Source organism: Sebastes fasciatus, chromosome 5 (genome assembly GCF_043250625.1).
Source record: "Sebastes fasciatus isolate fSebFas1 chromosome 5, fSebFas1.pri, whole genome shotgun sequence".
NCBI lineage: Eukaryota > Metazoa > Chordata > Actinopteri > Perciformes > Sebastidae > Sebastes > Sebastes fasciatus.
Window position 1 is genome coordinate 7659945 of NC_133799.1, and position 18951 is coordinate 7678895.

At 39.8% G+C, this 18951-nt stretch overlaps 2 protein-coding genes across 3 annotated transcripts in view; one reads left to right on the forward strand and one right to left on the reverse strand.

Annotated features, from left to right (window-relative positions):
- prg4b (proteoglycan 4b) lies at positions 1–10138 on the forward strand. The gene is made up of 14 exons (XM_074634859.1): positions 1–141; positions 240–318; positions 685–801; positions 1780–1902; positions 2545–2601; positions 3832–3891; positions 4005–4283; positions 5379–6098; positions 6592–6678; positions 7581–7717; positions 7931–8087; positions 8280–8387; positions 8780–8908; positions 9633–10138. The coding sequence occupies exons 2-14, from the start codon at positions 252–254 to the stop codon at positions 9740–9742; spliced, it is 2151 nt and encodes a 716-aa protein (XP_074490960.1). The 5' UTR covers positions 1–141; positions 240–251; the 3' UTR covers positions 9743–10138.
- The window catches only part of tprb (translocated promoter region b, nuclear basket protein), a 26185-nt gene continuing 16997 nt past the window's right edge, over positions 9764–18951 (reverse strand). The window contains exons 38-51 of one of the 2 annotated variants that reach the window (XM_074634856.1): positions 18203–18357; positions 18007–18087; positions 17427–17615; positions 17143–17298; positions 15211–15304; positions 14374–14525; positions 14135–14203; positions 13935–14026; positions 13259–13335; positions 13076–13174; positions 12711–12870; positions 11995–12116; positions 11790–11885; positions 9764–10058 (exon numbers count right to left, since the gene is read on the reverse strand). In XM_074634856.1, coding sequence (XP_074490957.1) covers positions 10009–10058; positions 11790–11885; positions 11995–12116; positions 12711–12870; positions 13076–13174; positions 13259–13335; positions 13935–14026; positions 14135–14203; positions 14374–14525; positions 15211–15304; positions 17143–17298; positions 17427–17615; positions 18007–18087; positions 18203–18357 — 1592 coding nt within the window. In that variant the 3' untranslated portion in view covers positions 9764–10008. Of the gene's footprint in view, positions 10059–11789; positions 11886–11994; positions 12117–12710; positions 12871–13075; positions 13175–13258; positions 13366–13934; positions 14027–14134; positions 14204–14373; positions 14526–15210; positions 15305–17142; positions 17299–17426; positions 17616–18006; positions 18088–18202; positions 18358–18951 lie in introns of both variants that reach the window. The other variant, XM_074634855.1, reaches the window with a different exon arrangement.

Sequence of the window (18951 nt, forward strand, 5' to 3'; positions counted from 1 at the left end):
TCCTCCCTACAGCCTGTGAGATCATCACACTTTTAATTAGACCGGATCCGCCAATTAACGGGAAGTCAGACGGTCTCTCTCAGCCCTTTAAAAGCAGCTGAGTCAAAGCTCCTGCAGGATTCGGACAGAGGCTCAAACAGGGTGAGTTACCTTTTATTCCCTCTCTTATCCCTCAGGATTTTCAGAATAAATGAATGCTCTGATTTATGTATTCTGTGTGTCTCATGGTTTGGTTTCAGATTTACAGAAGGATGTCTTCCACTGTACTCTCTGCTGTTATTTTGCTGGCGTGTGCCTTGACATTTACTGCTGCTCAGAGTGAGTTTAACTCGTGTGACATTTGTTTTGCATAGAGAAACATTTAGCTCAAATGTATTATTCAGTATTCTGATTGCCAGAAATTTGTTTTTAATGAGGGCTTTCCTGGAATCTATCATGTGCTTCTGTTCTTGTACTTGTTCATGTTTACTCTGTTAATAATTATTAGAAGGGGAACCGTATGTCTGTGTATACAATATGTCACCACTTCAGAAATCAATTTCTGGCACAGTTGTATTATTTACACACTATGTCCTCAAGTAGACGGTGTTATTGGACAGAAGATGATGCACATTTTTAAAAGGCACAGATGCCATTACTTCCCTCTTTGACATTTCTTTTCTGTTTCCATGTTCTCATACACAGCAAACTGTAAAGGTCAATGTGGTGCCGGGTTCATTAGGGGCTCCACGTGCCAGTGTGATTATGGCTGCATGGTTTATGGAGAGTGCTGCAAAGACTTTGAATCCCAATGCACCACAGGTGAGAGTTTTTCCTTCTGATATACTTATAACCCTGTCACTAGCAATAATGTAAAGTATTACTCTGTTGATCTCAACCTACATACACTGATATCCAAACCTTTTCAGTTACTGATAATAAAAAAAAAAGTACACTCATCAAATGTGGTTTTCATGTCAATTTATAACAGATTTTCAAAGTTTGCACTATTTATTTTACCAATCCTTATCCCTGAAGAGAGTCAGTGGTGGTAGAAGTATTCAGATTCTTTGCTTCAGTGAAAGTACTAATAACACACTGTGAAAATACTCCATTACAAGTAAAGTCCTGCATTCAAAATCATACTTAAAAGTATGTAAGTATTATCAGCAAAATGTACGTAAAGTATGAAAAGTAAAAGTACTCATTGTGCAGTAATATGTTCCCATGTCAGAGTTTTACTATATGATGTTTCTGGATTAATATTACTGCTGCATTAATGTGTATGTTGCATTTTATTGCTGTAGATGTTGAAGGTTGTGCTCATTTTCCAGCTGATCCAAGATGGTTTTTAAAAAAACTATTTAGCTGAAGAAGTAGGAGAATTTTCCCAACCCATAAAGGAACACTTAATCCTTCAGTTTATCACAAACATTCAAAATCAACACATCTGCAGATACATGTTTTTTACATAACAGGAAGGGGATGCGAAGGTATAATCTGAAACGTAACTAAAGCTGTCAGATAAATGTAGTTGAGTAAAAAGTATGATATTAGCCTCTGAGATGTAATGGAGTAGAAGTTGCATAAAATGGAAATACTCAAATAAAGCACAAGTACCTTCAATTTCGTACAGTACTTGAGTAAATGTGCTTAGTTACATTCCACCACTGAAGAGAGCAACATATCATAATACTGCTTGAATGTTCCATATTAATAACACAATATTTACATCAGTCAGATATAATCAGCCCTGTGTAGTCGTGTTGTGTGTAAGTGTGTTGTGTTTGTGTGCGACAGAAAGCTCATGTAAAGGACGGTGTGGGGAAGGCTTCAAAAGAGGCCGGCTGTGTAGCTGCGACTCTGACTGCCTCAAATATAAACAGTGTTGTCCAGATCACAACACCCACTGTGATGCACAAGGTGAGCCTCGACCAACACAGTCAGCATGATTGAGTGTGTGTGTGTGTGTGTGTTTTTCTGCATGTTAACCTCAACAGTTTTCCTTCACAGTTTCGTACTCAGTAGTATCACCATGATATTTGCTGTCCTGATTAACATGTCCTTTGGAGCCTCCTTTTGATATTTGGTGGTCATTTGATACATGATCAGCTAATACACTGATGGTTGTGTGACAGCATGGCTGCATGTTAAAGTCAGCCCTCACCCTTCTCAGTTGCACTGTCATGCAACACTTATCATTTCAGATTAGTACATATGCATGAATGGTGAAGTGCAAAGAAGCCAGGATTAATCTGACATGGCATGTGGAGTAGCATGCAACGCATGCAGTAATCTGCACCGATGCATTGGGTTAAATTTGACAATATTTTCTGTCTCGGTTAATTACAACAGAGGAAATCAGTGGAGCAGCCAGTGCAACAGCACCCGTGGAGAATAATTCATGCAATAAAGTAAATGATAACAAACCCAAAGGTATATGTGACTTGGCAAAAAGGTCGCTTTTTTTCTACATTTTCAGTCATTTAGGATTTAAGGCAAATTGTTTTTTTAGTTTTTTTACATGTTTAACTCTCTAACTTTTATTCATGAATATTCCCACAGAGCCGACTCTGAATGAAGCAACAGAGTCTTCTCCATTCAGCGAGGGAAACAATGCAGGTGACTATGCTTTTTGAAATTTACTCAAGGAAGCTTTATTTCACACCACAAATAACTGCTACTTGATTCCAATGACAGAAACCAATAATCATAAAGTTAAGGCTGACCTGAATGTTTCAAAGCTTTGACCGTTGCCATGGTAATTGACCTCCAAATCACTATTCGAATGCTTTGTTTTTTAAATTATTTTTTATATATAAGCATGTAATAATAACGTATAAATCCCAAAATAGCCCATGACATAAGGAATAATCCCACAAAATGATTCGTTCATATTCAACATTAATTATTATTAGTTATTCTCAGACGGATGTTATTTGTTGTGTGTAGAGGTGTGTGATTGTACAGTAGTGCAATCAGCCCTACATAAACTCATTTGTTTTAGATTACTTAAAAGATGATTAATAGCTGAACTCAGTGGTTTCAATAAGACATATGTCAGGAAGACAGCAGAAAGATGTGTACGGTCGACTGCCACACTGTGGCTCTGTCGCTGTGGTTTGGTTTGGAGGCCAAGTCTCACCAGAACAAGCCAAGAGCACAAGCCCCACCGGCCAAAAGAAACACAAGGACGCAGTGTTGTCAGGAGTGTGTAGGAGGGTTACGGGCACAGGCTCAGTCTCAAGAGAGGAAAGCACAAAATAAAGCCAAGAAAGGAAGACAGAACATTTTCTTGGACGTTTTAAGTCAGTAATTGGTTTTACATCCGTGTTACTTTTCTCTCAGGAGGAAGACATGTTGTGACATTTCCATCTGGAACATCAGTGAGGTGCATGCTCAAGAAAAAAAATGCAGGAAATATGGGTATAGTGTTGATTAAAAAAAAATGTTAACAATGCAAATTATTAAAGGGAGAGTGTGTAGAATTTAGAGGGATCTATTGGCAGAAATGGAATATAATAGTAATAAGTATCTTTTCTTTAGTGCATAATCACCTAAAAATAAGAATCATTGTGTTTTCGTTACCGTAAATTGAGCCGTTTATATCTACATATACGGAGCTGGTCGTCTTCACGGAGCCGGCCGCCATGGTTCTACAGTAGCCCAGAACAGACCAACCAAACACTGCCTCTATAGGGCCCTTTGCGGTTTCGCGTCAGCCACCATAGTTCTCCTACACGCTTGGCACACAGGAGAAGTTTCAGTTGGTTGCAATCTGCATCCTCACCAGTAGATGGCGGCAAAACCTACACACTGCACCTTTAACATTTATATATTATTTGCCCACAGATGACCCTATGATTCCACTGGTCAGTCCAACATCATATCAACAAGATGATCTCAGTGATGGTGAGCAGTAGTGTGCATGGATAATAAATCTAGCCAAGTGTTTTTCCCCCAGTAAAGTTTCACGAGTATGACGTACTGGTGTTCACCTTTTCCTACTTGCCAAATTCCTCTAGGTAAGTACAGCCAGATTTTTCTCAATGAGGATTTTTCCAACAATGACCCGGAGGCAAGTCCAATCCCAGAGAGCACCAGCGGTTATGGATTGTCTACAGCTGACCTGCTGGATCAAATTTCTACTGAACCCAAACCCACCCAATCCAAGTTCAGCACAGAGACATTTACAGTCTTCTCTCAGACACAAATGACTATCTCAGATAACAAACCAACACAGGCCGACGACAGCCCCTCCACCCTTTACCCCACCACTGAAGAAACCCCCATAGAGAGCACAGGTAGGTCATATATAATAATTACCTGACAGACACAAATAGATGGGTGGCAAATTAAAGGAAAAAACAACATGAAGAACCCAAGTAAGATGTTGTTACAGCACCAGCTGCCAGAATAGCCTCAAAGTTGCTCTGTATAGATTCTCAAAGTCTATCTAATCTACTTGTAGATGAACATCATTCTTCTTAAAGATATTCCCTCGTTATGTGTTTTGATGATGGTGGCAGAGCCCGCTTTCTAACATGTTGATCCAAAATCCCCCCATAGGTGACTACAAAGTCACAAATCATTTTCCTAGTCTTTTTTTAACAGAAAAATAACTTCATTCTTTATTAAAATCATTGTTTGAAAAAAAACAACAACTAAAATGTAGAAGTTTTCCCATCTAGTGGCTAATGTTTTATGCTTGTCATTGGTTTGTGCAATTCATATTTCCACTGTACAGTGATGTTTTATGACTTTAAACCTTTAACCTTTACGAGGTTTAAACAATTCTATTTTAAAGGAACAGTGTGTAACATTTCGGAGGATCTATTAGCAGAAATATAATATAATATTCTTATCCATGTTTTCATTAGTTTGTAATCACCTGAAGCTAAGAATCGTGTTTTCGTTAGATTAGAATGAGCCTTTCATATCTACAGTAGATAAGTCGCGGGTCCTCTTGGGGCGTGTCTAGAAGGTAACATGCAAATTGCGTCTCCTGAGCGAGGAGATTGGCGTTACCACGGTTCTGCACTCGGCAACTCACGTTAACGCAGTCTTGGAAAGGGAGGAGTGAGCGGAGGGATTCTTAGTCGGTTGCAATCTGAAACCACACCACTAGATGCCTCCAAATCCTACACACTGTCCCTTTAAGTTATTCTCTAGGTTTGTGTGGAATATATTTTTCATTTGAAGGATGGTCATTTACATGCTTACCAAACCATTCAGTGTATAAAAAAATCAGCATTTGTATTTAATGTGTATTTCTCTGCTCATATATTCAGGTTTTTCTTTTAATTTTCCATCCATCTGTACAGCTGTCATTAATTTGATGATTTTTTAACATGCCTCTTACTACTGCTGAATTCATAATCATGTTTGTCCTCTTCCAGATGCCAGTGATTCTACCAGCTCATCCAACCCAGGAACAACTCTCCCACAGCCTACAACAACAGCCGACCATGTCTCCAGCCAGGCTACTCCAACCTCAGTACCACAAACAGAGTATTCTCCTACAGCCAACATCCCAGAGCTGGAGATGGTAGCGGATACCACTGTAGCCTCCTCTGATGAGCCAGAGGTTACAACCCTACCCAACGCAGCCTCCTCCACACCTGTGGCCCTTGTGACCACACAACCCTCACAGGGCTCCTCCACAGTCCTGGAAAATGCTCAGACCACCACCATCCCTGCCTCAACGCTGGACCCGATAACCATCCCAGAGGCAACCAGTTCAAACCCCAAACCAGATGATACAGACAGTGTCACAACAGGCCCTCCATCTTCTCTGGCAGACCTTGAAGATCCTTCCACCAGTGTTTCTCCAGCAGGGTTGCCAGAGCTTGATGCTCTGACAACCCACATTCCCTCATCCACTGATGCAGTGCCCAATGACATCACAGATGCAGGAGTAACCACTGCTGATCCACTAGATGTCACACCAGTCCTGACCAAACTCCCACCATCTGAAGCCACCTCCAAACCCCAGAACAAACCTGACCCATACAAGCCATCACCAGCTAAACAAACTCTGGCTAAACCCAGCTCCATAGACGAGACTAAGCCTCTGGACCCTGCACAAACTCTAGACAATACTAGAGACTTCCAAGCAGGTAAGAAATGTTCTTATCATCGGTCCAGATTCTCAACACAACATCCAGAGAAAACAAATAACCTCAAAGATGAATTCTGTGACTCTGAGAGGAGGAATTTCATTCCTGTAGGCTTTGCTGATATCTAATTTATTTTAGACTATTGCAAAAATGGAGGCCTCTAGTTGCTGGTACATATTTATTACTGCCCTCAGCCTGCTTTATGAGCTTGGTTATTTTGTCATCATGCCTACTGGGTGAACAGAGCTGCCTTCAATACGTAGCTACACTTTATTAAGTGGCAGAGGTGGCTGTTTTCACACTCTGTAAATGAATCAAACACTTCTTTGAAATTGGAAATAAAGCCCAGACACGTAATGCTTACAGCTCCTGGAGCCCAATATTACAATTAACACCCAGTAACTCAGTCTGTGATTGCATGGCTTTCTTTGTCTTATTGCTTGTTTATCCAAACAGATGGTTTTTCAGACAATTTGTGTCCTTTTTTTCTCAGATGACAGCAACGATACAAATCTGTGTAGTGGGCGGCCGGTCAGCGGAGCCACTACGCTGAAGAACGGCACAATGGTGGTTTTCAGAGGTTAGTGCCAGCTGATCATTAGATCTAAGTACTGTATCGTGCGTTAAGCCAAATATCATTGATTAACATAGAGAGAGAGAGAGCAATGGTGGAAATTAAGTAATGTATATTGACTAAAGAAATCTACTTAAGAACAATTTTGAGGGACGTTTGCTGTTTTTTTATGCTACTTTATACATCTTCTTCACTACATTTCAGAGGGAAATCTTGTACTTTTTTACTTCACTACATTTATCTGACACGTAAGATTTTACATGAAAAAAAACGGATGAGTTTTTAGAATACAATGTATTGTGTATGAGTTGTTCCACAAAAGAAGGATTTCCATTTAATCAATTTGATGAGATATTTTTCCTTTTCTTTTCCGTCCTAGTAATTATCTCATGACCCCTCAGATTTAAGATTTATCTTATGACCCTTTCTGGGGGCCCAGCCCCTAGGTTGGAAACCACCAGACTAAAGTACTTAACAGTATATACAGTACAGAAGTTAAAGTTAAGTTAGCTGCACATGGACCAGTAAAATACTACTTTTACGTTGATGTATCAGCTTCAACAATCTAAAAATGTCATATATAATATTATATCAGTCACAGGGGCCATTCTTCTGCATAATGAATACTTTTACTTTTGATACTTTAAGTACATTTTGCTGATATTACTTCTGTACTTTTACGATTTACAATGCAGGAGTTTTTTTCAGGAAATTTTACATTGTTGTTACTTTTACTTAAGAAAAGGACCTAAATTATTCAATCACTACAAGAGTACAAAAAGTACAGTTGAGCAGAAATAGAAAATGTACATTATATAACCATAACAATAAAATACACAGTTCCCACAAGTTACAAATTCTGATAGACATTGAAATGACTCTGATGGTAAATCTATTTTATTTTTCAGGGCACTACTTCTGGTCTCTGGACAGACACATGGTGCCTGGTCCGGCTCGTGGCATCACACGAGAGTGGGGCGTCCCTTCCCCCATCGACACTGTGTTCACCCGCTGCAACTGCCAGGGCAAAACTTACATTTTCAAGGTACATTTACTCATCTGATCCGAGATCAATAAGTACATTTGACAAATCTGAATTCGAAGGATTTCATGGATGACACCCTTTGTACCATATCAGGATGCATTTTTGCTGCCAAATACACAATCTTGGCTCACATTAATCACCAATTATCCACCTGCTGTCTAGGGTTATTTTAGTTGCCTGAGGTTTAATGTTTCGGGGTTGTGATCTTTGCAGGGACCCCAGTACTGGAGATTTGAAAATAGTGTGTTGGACCCGAACTATCCAAAGGTTATTGAAACAGGCTTTGATGGGCTTCGGGGCCAAATCACAGCTGCTCTGTCTGTGCCTCAGTACCAGACGAGGAGAGAGTCAGTTTATTTCTTCAAGAGAGGTGAGGAACTGTTGTCTTATTCAAGCTAATTAATATATTTTTATTTCTATGATTTATCATTAATAATATCTTTTTAGTTTCTTTATTGCTATTGTAGTTTTTCCTGTGTGTAAAATAAAATTTAGATTTGTATTAATTAAAAGTTGTGTGTGTCATGCATGAATACATTCTGAAATTGAATGGTTCTTCCAGGGGGATTGGTCCAGAAATATTCATACCAGCTTGGCACAAGTCCAACATGTGGCAGGAAACCCCAGTTTACCGTTCATACAGTCCGCAACCGAATGGTTCGACAAGCAGGTACTCCAAGAATTCACAAGAACTATTTTAAATTGTGTGACCTAAATTCATCTTAATGACAATTTGTGTGGTCCTGTATAAATGTAACCGTGATGAGTGTACTGGATGTTTGCTGAGCATTTTAACAGATTTACTTAAACTCACGTAAACATGTTTTATTTGAGTTACAACACATGTAGTTCTCTGAAAAAGTGAGTCATGCTTTTGTGGGGTAGCAATGTCCATCTTGTAAATCACTGGCAAGTGGAAATAAGTTGCCTGTGTACCGTTAATGGGACTGCAACTGTTGAAGGGTGGTGATATTTAACAGACAAATGTCAAAAATATAACATTACATAAATATACATTAACTACTATATAAATTTACTCATTTGACTCTCAACTGCTTCCAGTGTCTCGTCTAGGGCCAGCCGTCAGCTTCCGTACAACTTGGAGCGGTTTCCCCTCCACCATCACAGCTGCTGTGTCCGTCCCGAGCACCAGAGAACCAGAGGGATACAAATACTACGTCTTCTCAAGATGTAAGTCATCAATTAATACCCGTGTTGTAATCATATCTCTTCTTTGAACAGATTTAGGGAGTGGGTTCAGTTTTATTTTAATATATTTTCTATAAAGACAGTCAAGTACTAAGGAAACTTGTTGGAACATTTAAATTCTGTTTTCTGCACATCAAGGCCCAAATTTGTCTTATTTTGGAGGTCTTTAAGTAGTAATTTCTGTTCCTTCACAATAATATTTAATTGCTCCTCTTCAAAAGAACAAAACATCCTTCACTTGTCTGTCTGCACTAAGACTTTTGTCCTCATTCACATGATGTCTGACAGGCCTAACGAGGACCATGTGTGTGTCTGGGTGTGTGTCAGGGTGGGGTGGGCTACTAGGCAGATGGAAAGGTCATTGAGGGCGTTGTCCATTCACCTACAGCTCAAATGGAGTAACCACAGTAAAAGATTCCATTTTAACAATGATACCTTCAGTTTAAAGAATACTGTAATTCCTGTCTGAGTATAACATTTCACTGTTTAATCATCAGGAGGGGTTTAGTGTCTAGTCACTTATGTCATTCAAGAAAACACTCCAGCTCTTAAGACTCATGCCCTGTTAAAGCTGTCCAAGTTAATTCTGTTTGTACCAAACCCATGTTCACTAAAATGGAAACTGGCATGTACATGGATAAAAAGTACATCCTAAAAGCCATGCATTCATTTAAATGCTAAATGAACCATTCTGTTTCTATTGCAGCCAAATCCTACAATGTGAGGATGGACAGTGAACATCCCGTCATTCCTCCTACAACCAACGCGTCACCTCAGAGCAACGGCGTCTTCAAGTGCCAAAAGAAAGTGCGATGAAAGAAAGTTGTCTCTTATACATTTTTTTTCTTCTAGTTTTAAAGTTTATTACATTATTCATAAAACGCACTGCTTCAGCATGGACCGATTACAAAATGGTACTTTACAAGATCATAAAAAAACAAAAGCCAAACTAAAAACAACAAGTGAATATGATCAAGGCTGAATACAGAATCTAAACACGGTGCTTGGAAAATATGTAACTGGAAAATATAATGACAGCAATGTGAGGGCAGTCATCATTGTCAAGTTCTCTGACTAGTGCTTCATCTTGCGAATCGTCTCCCATGTACACCCCGAGAAGGAAATCCTTGACCTGTCGGGATAAACAATATTTTTGTTTAAACGTAATATATGTACAGTGGCTTAATAAAATATGTATGACATGTAAAACAATTATAGTGTTTCCTCTGTTATTCTCATCAACATTGAACTGAATTATAATACAGCAACATGTATTTAACGCTATGACTGGTAATTAAAATTAAACAAATGCTTTGCCAGGAGTTGTGTGCACATCATGTCTGTTGGTCTGTATGAGTTATAATGCAGAAAATGTGAGTTCCATTATGAGTTAGTGAATAAAGAGACAAAGAGGTTGATTTAGTACTATTTTTCAGGCATGCAACAACTTGCAAAAAAATATGACTAAAGTGCAATAATATATTTTATTAGTCAAAGTCTAAATCTGTAATTTTAGATGTGATTTACAATAAATATGGCAGTATTGTTGCAGAAGTACTGTATGTGTGGAAGCCTGCTGTTTATTGGAATCACACATTGCAAAACCCTCAAAGATGAACCGACTGGCCAAGTGTGGTACCACAGGGTTAATGCTGCTGTTACGTATTTGTTTCTGTGATTTGAGACCTTTATTAGACCAAAGGGAGGACAGAAAATGAGACATCTGGAACGCCTTAAGCCCCTACAGGCCACCGTGGGCGCCCCACATGCTGCTGATTTTGATGTGAAAATACAAACACCGTGTGAAACAGCATCACATTCAGCATGCTGGTTGTTTGGAACCAGACTTTATTGGCATTGTCAAACCAGACTGATGTGATACGACAAGCTGATCCAACATTCCCCTATATCAAAGTACGAAGAGCATCTTCAACCATATCAGGCCCTCATCAGACAGAGCGCACTTTGCAGATGGAAAACGTGAGGCGCAACGCACTGCCTTTTTGTTACTCGATCAGACAGAGCGTTTTTTTCTTTAACTTGAAGTTAGAAAACCTCAGAATGAGTGGTAATGATACCTTAATACAAACCATGAACTGTACAGTGAGTGACTAAATAGTAAAGTACCGCACTAATTTGCCTCCTGCTGTTTTCTGTTCAGATCATAGTAACTACGGTTGGTAAAGTCATATAGAGTAGCTCTGGGTATCCAGCAAAAGTCACCACAATGACAAACAAAACGCTAATGACATTGGGCGCTTTTCCTCTATGAGATGAATTTCTTTCAACTGGCAGTGTTCAGGGCTCTGCTGTAAAAACACGAGGCGCTCAGCAATGCAAAAGCATTGCACAAAATGCTTCACTGTCACTGAAAACAATTTCAAAAAAGTTGCCCCAGGCTGCTAATATGCGCTCTGTGTGATCAAGGCCCAACTGTGGTGGTCGCCCACTGAGTGTGCTGAACGCATCATTTTTACTCTTTTGCTAATGTTTTTATTTTGTCGGTCTCCATTTTTTATTTTTTTTGACAATGACTAATATTGATACTCTCGTTTTGGGCCTCATTTTGTTCAACTACTCCTGCTTTCTTTCATAATATCACATCATGAGCAACTGTTTAATATCCATTTGTGATGCTTTTATTGGAGTTAGCCAGATAGGAGAGAGATTTTAATGCTTTTCATGAATGTTTTTTTCATGTTGCCAAGCTCTATAGCACCTTGAAAAGGAGCTGTGGACTAAATAAACACAAAGCCAAGTGGGCCTGGAACAGTTTCAAGCTCATGAGCAGTATTAGTGCTCTCACCACCTATTGTGTGTGCGTGTGTGCGTGCGTGTGTTTGTGTGTGCTTTCACGTGTTACCTCCTCTCTTCATGCGGCCGCCGCGGTGTTCTGGCCAGCGTTGCAGCTGTCTGCTGGTTCCAGGTCTAGAGGGTTTATGTGGAGCACTGCTTGTATCTAGAAATAAACAACACAGCAAATCAGAACTGAACACCAATTAAGAAACATGAGGAGATAAATTGTCCTTCACAGCAGGGATCCGCACAGATATGTGGCTGCACTGTACCTGCAGAGCTGGAGGAGGGCTCCTGGCTGGTGGAGGGGAGGCAGGACTTGTCAGATTGCTGGCCTGACTCCTCTATATCTCCCTGCGAGACCACTTGATCTACTGACACTTCTCCACTGGACCTGTGATAAACACACCAACAAACAACATGCATGGGAACTGATCAAATTATACAATCATGCCGTCTTAAAATCATCTGTAAAAACATGAAGGCAAGAAAATAAAGAAGCACAAGATGCACTTATTATAAACCTGCTAACTTCTAGAGTTTTATATTTTATTCAGCTATTGATACTGAGAGTGGAGAAAACAAATAATGACCAAATAATGAATAAAGTAGAAAGTAGTGGCGAGCACAGATCCAAATCTTTAACAGTATCTGGTGCCCGGTAGTAGTAAGAACTAGAATGGCACTCGGCCTCTATTGAGGGAAGATATTAGTGAAGTTAATCTATGCTTGCAAACTATACAAAATACACTCATGAATGCTCTATGGCTCGAGGGCTAGAAATGCCTAGTACTACCAAAAAGCACAGAAAAAATTCAAAAATAGAGAGGATAAATAGTATGTTAAATTTAACTTAAGAAACAAATAATGAACGTTGCAGATGAAGGGCAGGGGAAAGCTTGCTGACAGCTAAGACATCTGAATTCCAACAACAGCCAAAAAACACATATGAAAAGATTGACAAGCAGCAGAGAGGAGTGAGCCTCACCTATCAGTATCTGGCTCCAGGAAGACGTCGTCTCTGTCCTCCCCTGTGCCGGCTGTTCCTGGAACAACCAGGCCTGGTGTGGAAGTGCTCACCATGGGAACAGACTGGGAGGCGAGCTCACTGGTGGTGTCAGACTGAGCAACCTCTGAGAAAATGTTTACTGGAAGAGAAGCACATAAAAAGAAGATACTGATTTGGTTGTAGCATGTGATAGCACTCCCAAATATGACAATTTCCATCTGGCTTACTGATTATTTTCAGAAAGTGTAAACTGTGTTGAGTATGCTGATGAAAAGGGTGGGTCTATAGATAAACAGAACAGATACCTTCATATCAGACTGACTGAGACAAACGGAGACAGATACCTGGTGCTGCAACTTGTGACGGTGTGGTGGGAACGCTGCGTCCACCAGACTCCTCTTCATGAGTTGCTAGGAACAAGGGGCTTTCATACATCCCAAGACCTGAAGACAAGAAAAAAAGCTTTTATGTTCTGTTGCAGTTAGCTGGTGGGGTGTTTAAAACTCTGTACTGTGGCGGCGGAGTACCTCCTTGTGATGCCAGCTGTCCCAGGTCAGAGTGCGAGGAGGAGCTGGTCTGTGGCATTTCGCCTGAAAGACCAAACCTGAAGCGAGGCACACCAGCCACTTGAGAACTGACATGCAAAAAACAGTCATTCAGTTCCATAAGACAGCAGAGTGACAGGTATTTTCAGGTATTTTATGGCGCTTTCACAAGCCATAGTCCGAATCAGAGTAAAATTGATACTTTTGGTTCGTTTTAGTCTGGTTCAGTTTCACGGTGCACAAATTAAAGCGGACCAAATAAAATAATTGATTAAAACTGACTAAATGTTGGCTTGTGAAAGCGCCCTTAGGTGCTTTTCCCCCTGCCTATTCCTGTTTGTATAAATAATATCTAAATATTCACTCAAGTCTCCGACTCTATAAAATTCAAAAAGTACATGTCCAAGACCATAACGTAGGTCTGTATGAAAGTTTTAAAGCAATCTAAAAGATACAGAAGCTTTAAGTTTTATTTATACATCAAAATACAAACTAAAAGTAATTCATTAAAATAGAAACCGTCAAAGAAGAAACCAACAAAATATAGAAGTAAAATCATGTCATCTAAAAATGTGTTGTATAATAATATCGGATCATGTACTGTGTTACCAGTGATCATTCTGACTTCCTGGTCTGTGTCCATGTGTGTGAGACTTACTGGATGGCCTGGTCAAAACCATCGGACTGGTGTTGCACCATCAGAGTGGGAGTGCTGGGAACCATCCTGTCATCATCATCGTAGAAGTGCTGCTGCAGAGGGAGAGATGGCAGAAAGTGTTGAATACAAACAGAAAGTTTCACACTAACATACAGTACGTATAGATAATGTAATGACTGTAAATGTTAAAGAGGACTTACAGAACTGCCCGACACCCCGGCAGAGAGCTGAGGGACTCTGCCCACCGACTGACGACGAACAGGGATACGCTGTGAAGTTACATTTGACAAAAATTTAGCAGAGCTTGAGTTCCACATACAGAGATGACATTAAAATATGAATACTGTGAAAGAGCAAATTTGTATAAAAGAATAATCAATAACTCAAAACAATACTCTTTTTTATATTTAAACTTCTCCGGATTGCTCATCCTTCATACCTGAACCTGAGCAGGAGGTCCCAGGTCTGATGTCGGAACAATGGTCAGTCGAGGTGACTGCTGATGTGTTGGTCTCCGTGGCGACTGGGGCATCCGTGTACCAGAGCTTGTGATAGGTTGTTCTGTGGAGAAGGCCTCCATACTGCTCTCGACTGAAACAACAGCAGAAATGCTCAAATAAACAGAGGTCCATTTTATTTTTAAATAAATGCAGAGCTATAAAGAGTTGTGAAAAAAACTAATCATAAAAACAAAGCCAATCCACTTCTTATTCAATTATTTATTGGCTCTAAAATCCTGAGACTTGGACAATTTTTTAACAGCAACAACACAAATCATGTTTAGGGTCAAAAACAAATTACTTGAAAGCATTCAAACGTTATTAAAAATGAGAGAAAGTCAATATGATTTGAGAGGATTACGCATATTCAATAAACAGTTGGTCAGAACAAACGTAAAAAAAAAACTGAATTCATTAAAATTACACTTGAGAATCTGGCTGGTTCCCTAATCGAACCAGTATTGTATGTTTTTCTAATCATGGGCCCCCACTGGTATAATGTACTAAGGTTAAGTTTTACGTCAACCCCCCAGCGAAATGGGTCCACAAAATAGCATGAATCATTAGATTCATTTTATAAGTAAAGCAATGACCTTTATTTTGGCTAACCGATGTACCACTCTTCCCTTCAGACGGACAACAACATATTACATCTGTCTCAGTCATCGTCAAGTGTCTGATAACTAACTGGATGGCGGGACAGTTTGTGAGCGCATGGGGAGAGTCTGGGGTGGATCTATGAGTGTGTGTGTTTGACGGGGTTTCCTGGATCTTACAGCTGGGTGTCTGGGAATCTGCTGGCCTTTGGGTGGAGTCAGACGCCCCCAAACTCTCTTCTGTCTCTGTGCCCGGGTCCGTTACATCAGCTCCCTGAGAAAGAACAAAAGTATGTAATAAAAGGAGATTTTTAAAAAGTTAAACGGGCAAATAAAAAGGTCAAGTGAAAAAGAGCAGTTGGGTAGAATTGGAGGAAGCGGGTTATTGGATGGTTCCCACACACTATAGATGCCAGGATTTACTGGCAGCGCCCCGCATACAGATTATGATTCATTTCCACGCTATATGGAACAAAGGTGCTCTTCAGAAAAGGCCAAAAATTATGAGTAAAAACACTCAAATATTTAATATGTATTGGTTTAAAATGTTGAGGCCCCATCCAGAACCCCCACGCACACCAGACACAATTAGTTTGTCATTCTATTTATTCTCACACTTTGTTTCTCATTCAGGGTTCCTATGGCTTAAGGCAAGATAGATTTTGAATTGGCACTTCCCCATGTCGTCCAGGGTATTACAGTGACAGCTAGCTGGCAGACAGTGGATCCTCTGCTCTGAGAATCCCAGCCAGAAGGAAAATATGATGTGTTTTTTGTTCCGCTATCCAGATCTGTGTAATGTTAAATGCGAGAGGCATTTGATAAATTATTTCTTAAAAATAGATGACTTTACAATGCAACAATTCATAAAATCCTACTTTCCATGTCTTCCCATGATTAAAAAACAAACAAAAAAAGCCATACCAATTAAGGCCTTACTTTTAGATGAATGTATGGTGTACGGTCTAAGACCTGCTCTATATATAAAGCGTCTCGAGATAACTTCTGTTATGATTTGACGCTATATAAAAATAAATTGAATTGAATTGAATTGAATGAATTGAATGCCTTTTAAGACTTTTTAAGGATCCGCTGGAAAATACTATTACTTTCTTTCTCAATATTGGATATTTATTTTCGAACCTGACTGCAGAGATGAGGAGAAAAAACAACAATAAAATAGAAAACCATCTAATCATGAAGCCAGCATGGATACAAAAAGTAAAAATAGAGCCACCAAACATGATCACAATGAGGAAACAACATTACATGATGTGTCCTTTAAAAGATAAACAGGGCATGTTTGTCAAAGTTAAATATAAGGTTTAAATTCGACTATAAGAGTAGCCCAGTAATTTGAGTATTATGTCAGAATAACGTAATGTGTTAATTGTTTTTTTTATAGTTTAATAAATATATTTAATTATTTAGTGATCCTCTCTGATTTGTATCGTCTTTTTTTTTTACTTTCCACCAAGGTTCATAGGACCCAAGGAAAGAAAAACAACTCGAAACAACTTAGAAATATTACAAACATAAGGAGCAGTAGTACTAGTAGTACTAAAACTGGTTGTCTGCTGAGGACATGCCCTCTAATGCGTCTAAAATGTCTCATAATGAGAACCTACAGTTCATATTTTAATTTCTTGGAATAAACTTTGGTCATTGTTACAGCTGGTATGGCCTTTTTTTCTTCTAATAACTGACTTCAAAAGTAAACAGTTTATTATTTAATGACCAAACCCCACCCACAGTGGTTTACAGATTCTCCACTTGTAGATTACAAGCGAAAGACCGTTAACTGTCCCTTTGGAGACACTGACTCATCCCACTGAACATGTGCAACCAAGACTAGAGTAAAAAGGTAAACAACTAAAGTCAACACACATACAGAACTTTCACGCAGACAGAAAGTTACGACACAGGGGTGAAATGCAAGTGACAGTGTGGAAAAACTGAGTGTGAGCTGTGTGAGCTGGAAAAGGTATGTAAATCTCTGACTGGAAGTGTGGGAAGGGTTAACGTGGTGGACTGGAAGTGAAAGCTGTGTGTGTGTGTGGATGTATGAAAGGTTGGGACTGTGAGTACATTATGTGTCATAGGTAATCGAACCTCTGTGTCGTCTCCTTCGTAAGCCTCGTTGCCGTCTCCGCTCCCCTCGTTACTGTCCTCTCCTTCTTCCCCCATCTCCCCATCGTCTTCCTCCTCATCCTCTTCATCTTCCTCCTCCTCTTCTTCCTCTTCCTCTTCTTCCTCCTCATCATAGTCCTACATTGAGCAGGGGTCAAATCATTAGTGGCAGGAAACCAAGTCATTTTTATAAGACAAATTCTGCGACTGGTGTCTAATTCCACTTTACATATTGCCTTTCACAATGCTTGACAGAAACTTCCTACCTGCTCTTCTTCCTCTTCATCCTCCTCTTCCTGGTCATCCTCACTCTCTGTGTCTGTTACTATGACGATCACTTCATGCTGCAGCTGGTCAGGGAGGTCACTTTGGGTCAGGGAAACCTCTTGGTCCATCATGACGGACTGGGAGGCTGCACCATCGTCTCCTTCCTCCAGTACAGGAAACTCCTCCATCTGCAGGACGGAAGAATGGACACTATGAACAACATACATTCTATTCATCATGAAAAGGTGTGATACATGTAGTACCAACAAGTAATAACCACATTAATCCTCCCAGTTACACTGTATTTACCAGCATATTGTTTCCCATGAGATAGGATTTCACAGTAAGGCTATAGCTTTCTTGATGGTAAACAACATGCAGCAGGACATAACTGTTTTTTTTTTTTTTGTAATGGCAGGAGATGTAAAGCCCTTAAAGCATATTAATCCTCTCTAAAAAGCAAAAGAGAAAACTGCGAACTTTGACTGAAGATCATCAAAGTGAAGATACGGTTGAGAAATGCAAATAGTGTTATTACTGCAATGAGAAATGTATTATTTATGTCAGGTGATGACCTACCTGGCTTGCTTCTGCACCATCTTGACTGTCTGTTGGCACCACCCCCTCTGCCTCAGCACTGTCGTCCACCAGCACCTCCTCCTGAGAAGAACACACAACACGTACATGATGACCATGACATAACTGTACCAGTTTTCAGATCCTTAAAAACAATGAAAACACCTATAAGGATTTCTATGTAACCCCCCCTCCTCACCTCTGGATCCACTCTCTGGATGATGCGCAGCTTCTTAGGTATAGGAGCCCTGGGGGTATCGTCCTGGGTGGACTCTGTGTCAGTGACCATAGTGCCGCTATCCTCCTCCTCACGAGGCCTCTTGGACATGGTGGAGGTTCCTGGCGTTGCTGAAACTAGAGATAAGGTGTGGATATTGTTTAGAATGATACTTTTAAAACCACACACCATAAATGGTGGCTTAATCAAGATTTTTTTTAAAGCAGCAAATAAATGAAATGGAAACTCAGTATGGCTCATTCTGGATGGCTGTACCAGCAATGTGGGCCTGCGCTCATGTCTACCATTGTTTAATTTGTAGGAAATATGCAAAATGGACTTGACTGCATTTGTTTCCCAACTTGTATGACACAATTCCAAAATTGAGCGTCTGTATAAGCATCACCACATTGAGTTTTTCTCTCCAAAATTTGCAAAACAGGAGCCTTGGTGTTCAATCTAGTATTATAAGCTCATTATAATATGCATATATCAGGGGTGTCATGATTCTCCAAATCCACGATTCAATTAGATTTTTGATTTAAACATGCCATTGTTAATGGAGTCTTGATTCGTATTGACACTTGCATTACAAGTGTGCTGAAATCTACAAAAATACAGTTTTGTTGTCATTCACTGTTGCACTTGTTCCTCTTTTTTCTTCTTTCCTCTCTCTCTCTCCTCTGATCACTGTTTGTCACTGAGCTAATTTCGATCGATTTCCGATTTAC